This window comes from Triturus cristatus, chromosome 5_1, assembly GCF_964204655.1.
Source record: "Triturus cristatus chromosome 5_1, aTriCri1.1, whole genome shotgun sequence".
Classification (NCBI taxonomy): domain Eukaryota; kingdom Metazoa; phylum Chordata; class Amphibia; order Caudata; family Salamandridae; genus Triturus; species Triturus cristatus.
In genome coordinates, this window is record NC_140587.1 from 918,017,794 (window position 1) to 918,027,482 (window position 9,689).

At 40.1% G+C, this 9,689-nt stretch overlaps 1 protein-coding gene across 4 annotated transcripts in view; it reads left to right on the forward strand.

Annotated features, from left to right (window-relative positions):
• Nucleotides 1-8,635, forward strand: part of ZNF622 (zinc finger protein 622) — a 92,883-nt gene extending 84,248 nt beyond the window's left edge. For all 4 annotated transcript variants that reach the window (XM_085605948.1, XM_085605949.1, XM_085605946.1 and 1 more), the window contains exons 6-7: nt 5,164-5,307; nt 6,100-8,635. In XM_085605948.1, coding sequence (XP_085462074.1) covers nt 5,164-5,307; nt 6,100-6,227 — 272 coding nt within the window. In that variant the 3' untranslated portion in view covers nt 6,228-8,635. The remainder of the gene's footprint in view (nt 1-5,163; nt 5,308-6,099) is intronic.
• Nucleotides 8,636-9,689: the final 1,054 nt, after the last annotated feature.

Consider the following 9,689-nt stretch of genomic DNA (forward strand, 5'->3'; position numbering starts at 1 on the left):
ATACACCCGAAATATGGTAATAGCTAATAGAGCAGACGTAACAGCGGGAAATTTGGAAAACACTTGTAGACTTAATGACCAAGAAACCACAATTGATTTTATATTAGTGTCCAATTCTATTAACAAGTTTCAGTGACCACGCAATCCTTTTTACTCAGTTGACTCTGAAGTTTAGGAAAGCGAGGCCACCACTAAAAATACAAAAAACAGTTTTGGCTAGAAAGAATGGATATCAACTGAAGTGGAGCCAAATTGACAAGATGAGGCATAGAGGCAATGTTACCTGTCAAAGCTCCTGGACCGGATTTAATTCCAGGTGACTTTTTTTGTTTAGATAAGGATAATTGGGCAATATATATAACTGCATTTTCCAATGATATCGCCGGGGATCCCCAGTTCCTGAATCCTGGAAAGGAGTCGAAGTGATCCCCCATCTTCAAAAACGGCAACAGGAGCAACCCATCTAACTATCTGCCTATTAACCTAATTGATTGCATCCAAAAAGTATTCTGCCTCTCTCTCCTAGTGAGGATTCAGGATTGGATGGCTGACAACCATATTTTGTCCCCGTCACAGGCAGGGTTCTGCCACAAAACGGGAACAATTGATCAGGTCTTCCTTTTCTTTCTCCTCTACTGGAAGGTGGTGATACTGGGAAAGGGCAGTCTATACGTAGCGTTTATAGATCTGAAGTCGGCGTTCAACCTTGTGTCCAGCAACAATCTTTTGTTGGTGCTGAAGGAAATGGGGATCCTGTCACTACTTGTACGACTCCATGTAGACAAGTACGCCAGGGTGAGATGGGGTGGCCAGGGTCAAGTCACCGATCTGGTAAAAATCTGCCGGGGGGTCTCCCAGGGCTGTGTTTTGGCCCCAACAATATTTTCTCTATATATCAACCAAGTGGTTGACTTCTTAGCTGTAATACCAGCGAATGCGGGTTCCCTAGGGAATGGGAAAATTGCAACCCTCCTTTTTGCGGACGACACTCTCCTTGTCTCCAAAACACCTATTGGGCTTCAAATTTTGTTAAATTGATTCATGACCTTTTGCGACTAGAGGGGCCTCAAAATAAAGACCTCCAAAACAAAACTGATGATGCAGAATCCACATAATTCCTTCAAAGGGCCCTTATCTCTTAATAACATTCCCTTAGAGAGAGAGGGTTGCTTTGAATATTTGGGCATCAAACTGTCTGAAGGTATAGCCTGGAAACAACATCTAAACAAGGCCTACCTCAAGTTTACACAGGTAACTGGGGCCCTAAGGAAGAAACACTGTTGCTCCTATACAAAACCAGTTGCACCAGCCCTAGAGATATATAAAAGTAAGGCTGTAAGTAGCGCCCTTTATGGGGCCGAGCTGTGGGGCTTTGACGATCTAACAGTGATTGAGAATAAGTTCCTTGGGAACCTAGTGTCTCTTCCATCAAGCACACCTCTTTGCCCTCTCAAACTGGATATGGGCATCAAACCTGTTAAAGATCTAATAAAGCTCCGCCTGCTCCTATTTTGGCAGAGGTTAGCGTCCACCCCAGAATTATCCCTGTATGCACTTGCCTTTGAAGAAGTTTGTTGATTGGATACATCGAAAACAATAGGCTGCATTAGAAATATCAGAAACCTCCTTAACACATTTGGGTTAAGGGGAGCAGTATTAATTGCCCAGAACTACCTACCAAGAAACGAATCAAAGCAATGTACTGGGACTGGGTAGTGCATAATGAAATCGGGGGTAGTAAGTGGGGTAGATTGACCGAGGAATTTACCGTCTTCAAACTAACATGTATCCTGGAAGGATACTTTGATCTCATCCAGGTGCCGGCTGACGGAAAGCTTTATATACAATTCAGGCACGGCTCTCTACCCCTGAATTAATTTACAAGCCTTTGGTCACGTAACGTTGCCTTGAACAAAGGCTGCACTTGTTGCTCTGCTCCGATCGAATTGACTGGCCATGCTATCTTTGGCTGTCCTGCATACCTTAAACCTAGGAAAAAATTGTTAATCCCCATTTGTAAACAGCATAGATCCCGTGACCGTAGGGTTGCTTTGCGCATACCAAAATCCGTCACAAGATTATTATTTGTGTGCGCAATGGCAAAGTTCCTGGGCAATATGTGGGAAATTAGAAGAAAGGACCAGAGATTAATTTGTCATCTTCTTTAACAGTCCATTAGCACGGTATACCCCCATTAGGTTTTGCTGGCCAGGGAATAAAGTCTAACCATGATGGAGTGCAGCCAATTGAGCGACCATTCATGCCTTGATTTTTATGTGTTCTCGTGCCAGTGAAAGCATTATTGTAATAGTCGTATGTACATTGTTATTGTTATAGTTTTAACTAATTTTGTTTATCTATGCACTAGGCAATATGAATTGGTCAGCTAGTAGCTTTTTAAGGCAGTCATAAAACAGTTTTCGACACAAAAAGGATTGTGTTTTTAAGGTTATTTCTATTGTGTTTTTATCTGTAATGAAGGACTTTAATATATTTCAATTTAATGGGCTGTATATATGCACTTTGCACTTTTGAGTGGCACATCTTTGCTTCAAATAATATTCTCTTGAATCACTCTCCAAGCCCAGACATAGTCCAAAATAACCACCTAACATGTTCACTGGCAGAAGTAAGAAGTGGTTTGGCCTCCTTGTTCTGGGAAGGCTCTGGGACCCGATGGGATCCCTATAGACTTCTTTCTGGAACGTCAAGACCTGTGGGCCCCCTTAATAACAAATGTTTTTAACGGGATAGCCAAAGTTGGCCCCCTAACCTCATTGAAGACTAGTGTAATTGTCCCCATATACAAAACGGTGATAGAATCCGCAGAGCTATAGGCCGATTTCTCTGCTGGATACTACTGCAAAGCTCATGGGTCAACTGCTGTTACATAGGTTGGAGGAGTGGGCACAATAGAAGAACATTTTAATGCAGGCGCAGTATGATTTTCAAAGCGGTAAGGGCGCAATAGATCACTTCTAAATCCAACTTTGCTCTAGTATATTTGTCTGTGGTCAAAGGGTGGTACAGTCTTCATGGCTTTTATGGACATATAAGCAGCATTTGACTGCGGGAGCCACTCTAAACTATGGTATATAATTGAGTCAATGGGGATTGAGTCTGCCATAATTTACTTTATTCATCCACTACTCTCCCATGCCACTGCTTGGGTTAGCTACGGCAAACACGGGGAGTGCACTCGTCTGTTCAAGATCGCCAAGGGAGTCAGGCAAGGGTGTGTCCTTTCCTCATTGTTATTTTCCATCTGCACAAATGGGGTTGAGGCAGCGGTCTTGGATTCAACTCCAGACGTTCCTGTGTTTGGCACCCTTTCCGTACCAATGTTGGCGTATGCTGATGGTGCAGTATTATTTGCCAGAACGTAGTGGCTCTCCAACGACTAAAAACAGCATATGAAACATTCATGGTGTCATTGGACTTGAGGGTTAAAGAAGCTAAATCCTTTGTCCTTATAGCAGGGGCCGGTAATCGTGATAGAGTACCATATTTCCATATGGACTCACGTAAATTAGAGGTGGTAGATACCTTTTCATCCCAGGGGTCCTTTTTGATCAAAACCAAGCATGGTTAAGCCTGGTGACGGGTATTGAGAGGAGTATGTCAGCTACTATGTATTTTGCAGAGAAGCTGGGCTCAAGACCTTTAGACCCCATTAAAAAGATCTACCAGGCAAAGACTTATGGGGGAGGAGTATGGGGTATGGCTTCTATAGATTCCCTCCAAATCCTTGAAGTCAGATTCTTCAAGAGATTGGTTTCGCTTCCTAGTTCCTATTCAAATTACCTTTTCCATATAGAGCTGGGATTACCTTACGTGTCAGACAGCATTAGACCAGCACAGATTGTATTATGGCATTCCATTTGGCGTAGGGACACTGTAAATTTAACACAAACTATTATAAAAGAAATTGCGTAAAATTTGACGATAAACACAACATCAGGTGGCTGCAATATGAAGAGTAAATCCTGACCCCCCTTGGGTTAGCGGAATTATTCAGTGATCCAAGTGCGTGTACAAAGATTACGAAACAGAAATTAAAGGATACCTTTATATTTAGGGCCACCTATGACCGATGGGAAAGAAGCCGTGCAAAACAAGCAGTTCTTCTATATCAGTTGACGTCGCCCATGATGGGGGGGGTACTCCTATCTAGAGAGTATTAGATTATTACAACATAGATACATTTTACTAAGGGTCCGACTGAACCTAATCCCCCTGATGTTGGGTTTTCCTGCCAGAAAATTTAAGCATTCTGAATTGACACCGTGCCCATGCGATAACCAATCACAGCAGTCTGACTTACATATATTTTTGTTTTGTTGGCTATATAAGAAAAGAACAAGAGAATTGTATCCTTCCGATTTTAAGGCGCCATAATTTTAGGCAATGTCGAATAGCTTTATATTTTAAAGACCCATTTGTATGTTTTTCGATTGCCACATTCTTATGGGCTTGCGTAAGGAGGAGGAAGCTTATGGGACACAAGCCCTCTTTGAGGCTATTAGGATATAACTAAGCTGTACCTCTACGATTATTATATATTGTCACTATGTTGCCCATAAGATATGTTTAAAAAAAAGTTTTAAAGTTTTTAGTGATGCTCGGCCTGTTCTATTTTATCTTTGACTTTTACTCCATGAATGTCTATGAATTAAGTAGGTAATCTTATTGTACACATGGGTAAAGCTTAGGAGGCACACAAGGGGTCTTTTATTAAATGAATTGTGCTTACCGTGTTTATTATTGATATACTTTGTATTCGTAGTTTTTATGATCTGTATTTTAAATTGATCGAATAAAAGAATATTGATTGAATGAGGAGTTGATCAACATGTGAGGGACACAGCAACCAATAGGTTGGGGGGGGGTTTAAACTTAGGCCCATCTCAGTTGAGATTGTGTAAGCTCTTGCAAGACGGAAAAGGGTGCCTCTCACCCCATCTAAAAAAGGCAAGATTTAATTCTTCAAGGAATACAGTTTATGAGCAGAATAAAAGTTTGCAGTCTGGTATTAGCTGATGGAAGCAAGCACAAATGAGCAGGTGGCAGTGTGCAATATTGGAATTCTGGTGTAGTGTAAATTAATCAAGTGTTTTTTTTTTCTTCTCTGGACTAATTAGAAATTCTGTTCACTTTTCACAGGTGCAAGAATAGGCCATCGGTCCCTCTTGAGGTACTACAAGCAACATTTTGGTGTCAGCAGAGCTTTGGTGGTCTCAAAAAATCAGAGAGCTGTGGGCAGAGTGCTGCAGCAGTACAAAGCCTTAGGCTGGACGGATGGGACAAGTATGTTATTCTTGGATTTGAAACATTTGCCCACAGTATGAGTACAGTTTTGTTTTAAAAAAAAAAAACCTTAAAACTGTCTGTCTACTTGTAAGTGTCGAGTTTGGATTTTGAATGTCTTACCAGAACTATAAAGTTTTGTACGATCCCAATCCTTCTATCCCACTGTTAGTGAAATGTATGGGATTCCTTTCAGCCAGTAGGTGATTGGTTGGGTGGGGAAGAGAGGGAGAGAAAGAGACGGGCAAGTAGGTTTCACCTAATTAAACTGCAATGTGTATGTTATCTTTAATCGAAATCTGTCAAACATTTCCCCACTGAAATTTAGAAAATAGTACTTTGCTCTTTAATTTTGTTTAAGGAAGTAGTCTGTGCATCAGCCCGATATATGCATCTATATATCCAGTATGAATGCATTGTCGTCTTGGGCATGTTTAAACAACAAATGGTGCACACCTTCACTCCCCAAAAGGTATACAATTAGGAAATGTTGCTGAGTTTATCAAACTGATTAAGAGGGTCAGACAAAGATCAAGCTAAAGGACTAAACTAAATTTACAATTCAGAAGTGCTTTATGTTGAAAGCAGCATGTTCCGCTTACAGAATGGCAGTTGGTAACCCTGGAAAATGCTTGCTTATGAAAATATTAGCAATGATCATTCCCTGCAGGCTCTCTGGAAGCCATGGAAAGTATTTGCCAAAAGAAAAGTCAATTAACTATTTGAAATCTTAAGTATCTTACTTTTGACACATGGCCCATTTTCATGTATTGCTTTTCTCCATGCCTGTAGGTGCTTCGCTGATGCGTGGCCGTGACATGCAATACGTCCAGAGGATGAAATCACGCTGGATGCTGAAGACCGGAATGAGCAACAACGCTACAAAACAAATGTATTTCAGGTCACAAGTGCGATTCTGAGGTCCCCATCTTAGCCTATGTGGAACCCAGGTTAAATACATAAATGGTTCTGGTTATTGCAATGCATTGTTGGTGGATTAAATTGATAAATTGCATCGAATTGCCTTCTTTCTTCTGTGTGAAAATACTACATTTGACATTGTCAGCACATCTTACTCCGAACATTGTTTTCCAGGTTCTAATTTTTCTCCCCTTGGTAAGCTGGTGATCAGAGAAAATGTATATGGCATCATCAAACACTAAACGCTTTTTTCGCTCTATGCAGATTTAGTGGCTAATCTTCTGCTGCGTTATCTCGTATCATGGGGATGGGCCTTGTCGTTTGTCTAAACTCAAGCAATTTGAGTTCGCTCATGTGTTCCTCTCTTTATCAGTGGTACCTCATAAGTGTTGTGGGACAGTAGTGATTGAGTGCTGTGATACTTGGCTCTTTGGTCCTCAAGAGCTCTGTCTAGCTGGATTGCCATGTGACTGTCAGTATATGCTTATGCAACAAATCTAGTCTTGAATGATTCTGGATGTTTTTCTTGTAGTGTTAATGAGAAGATCACTACCAGAAAGGAGATAACCACACTCGTTCTATCATTTAACCTAAGTAAGCAATGCGTAGATAGATCACGTCTGGGTGTACAAGGTTATATAATGCCCATACTGCTTTCCATTACAAAAAAAGCCTCATGACAAATGTTTTAATTTTGATGCAGTGGTAGTAAAGCCCTGTGCATAAAAAAAATCTGCGATCTTAACTTTTTCTTTTTGGTTAAGTGCCACAGTATCTATGAATGCATTCCTCACAGTGACCATCTTTTTGCACACCTGTGTGTTGTGGATTGTCAAAACTTGATACTTCAATTTTGGACGATTATTGCCATTGCCTCAGACTTTCCAGTTTAAAAATCGTACACTACTAACGGCTAAGTTGAAAACTGTGCTGTGCCTCATATGTTACTCCGTTCCTCTAAAGTCTGCACAAATCCTTAATAAAGACTTGTTCCACAGTGTTTAATCCCTCTCCATGGTAATGAGCAGTGTTCCCTATTAAGATTAATTTTAGTCTGTCATCTTGTCAGCATTTATATAAAGTAGATCTGTGCTTACTATTGAATTGTAATTCACTGTAGAGAATGTTTGAATGCGAAGAGCGGATACTGTAATTCGTAGGCCTCCGCTGAAGTGCCATACCCTTTCACCTTTGGCTCAGTTCAATCTAGGTTACTTTACTTTGGAATCTTAATAGAGATAAATATTGGGGCACTTTATCCTAAAATATACTGATCCATTATCCTCACCCCATATTTTCTATGGTTTGACACCAAACTCCTGAGTATAACCTCCTAAGATGCCTCAGTTTTGGGGTAAGACAGTTCCATTTGCCATCAAGTTAAGCAGTATTGGGGTGGTGCGATATGGCTGTGGCAGTAGTTATGATTATCAGATCAAATGTTTAATTAACCCTTGACCGTGGCAATAGCAATCTTAAACCGGGCACAGCTATGGATTGTGGGGGGTTACAATTTTCTAAATATTGCAATGTGTTATGTTAAAGTGAAATGTCAAATAGAGGAAAACATTGATATTTGATTTAAGAGCTGTGTAATAAGTAGGTGTGCTCAGATTATGTATGATTTAAAACCAGAAATATGTAAAACTCCATCCATATCACTGAAGAGAGAACATTTTGTAAATGTCTTCACAAAAATGTTAACATATAAGCTTTTATTTTAATACATTTTAGACCAGCCTTGGCTAAATTGTAAGTGTTGTAATATGGCAACTTATTTTTTGTAAATAAAAATTTGATACAGCTTACATTAATTGCTATTAGAGACTGGTGATTTATCAACCAAGTTTGATTTTTTTGAATTTAATAAATTATAGAATTAAAGTGCGTGATAAAACTTTAATTTCCAATATGGTTTTGCTCACATTTCAGCAGAAGTCACTATCACCATTACTTGCACTTAAATCAAACTTCTGTATGTTTCAGTACTTGAGAGCACAAACATAATTGAACAGCAGCCAATGAACACCAAGTCCGACCTATTTATGAGTGATGCGCATTTGTAATTTACTGTTCCTCCAAACCTTTAAAATACTTCATGATGTTGACCACTGAGCTTACTGTTGCATAGCTTCTGTTTACTATCTGAACTCCTGGCTCATTGTGGAAGTCCACAACTGCTGCTTTTGTCGCTTCCTTGTCCCCCTGTATATTTGATGTCATTATGTAATTTACAGTGCATGAGTATTGCCGAATGTCTAGTAGTCTTAAGTGCTTTGCAGCCTGGTAAAACTGAACTATTCCTTACAAGTTTGTTCTCTACATGATAACCTCACTTCTCCCATAAATAGAATTCCTAAATGTAATTTGTTCATAATAAAAATAATTTGCCTGTGTTGGGATCAAATGCCCTTTGCAAGACTTTCAATATTGTGCCGTGCTGCCCTGTTATTCACTAAGTAAAATCAGTCTGTCGATTCACTAGAAGCACTCCGAGTTTTGCTGTACTGTTCACCAAAAATACCCCAATGAGTCATACTCATGGTTCGATCTTTTGACAGAAGTATAAATGAACTCTGCAAACTTTAGTGGGTTTAATTCTTTTTCTTTTAAGTTTTTGGGGTAAATTGCTACTTTCATTGTGTGTGGTGCTTGAGGCACAGATGAGACCCCAAAGATTGTTGTTCAGGGTAATGCTTGTGTGGATGTCAACCATGTTTTCTTATCTAGTTTGCCCTGCAAACATCAAAGCACATATTAAAAACCCCACAAAACAATTTTCCTTCAATTGGCATGTGAGATGACTATAATGTCCCACGCCAATTGAAAGAAAAATCTTTCTGTGGTTTTAAAGACCTGATTTGATGTTTGCCGGGCCAACTGGGTAAGAAAACATTGTTGCCATCCACAGAAGCAACAGTACCCTGAACTCCCTTGTGCCTTTTAGTTTTCAGAAATTCTTTGGTTTGGTAGGTTTCCTCAAATACAGCACCTACCACCTCCTAAAAGGACTTTTGGAAAGGGCCTTTAAAGACCCTTCCATGGTTTTTGGGGCATCCCTGTCCTCGGTGATATGCCAACCCACGTCTGTTTGTATCAGGAAAAGTTTGTGAAACACTTAGTGATAGCATTTTTTTGCTGTTATCTGCATAGAAATGTGACGAAATTCTGTGTTTTTGTCCAAAGTTGAGCATTCTAGTTAAGAAAAAGTAATGGAATCCACACAGTTCACGCCACCTGAGAATACGCCAAAGTGTCTAATTTTCAGCAAGGTATGAGGTTGGTATGTTTCCCTGTATTCTACCTGACTCCTGGCCCGAACACGGCAGACACCCACATTCCGAAGAAAGGCCTTTTCCGAAGAGACTTTGGATGTCTTTCAGTGGTCACGCTTTGGGGCTTTTTTCTGGTCTCTACAATAGGCCCACCCAAACATTACCTTTTTTATTAGGAGAAGAGTA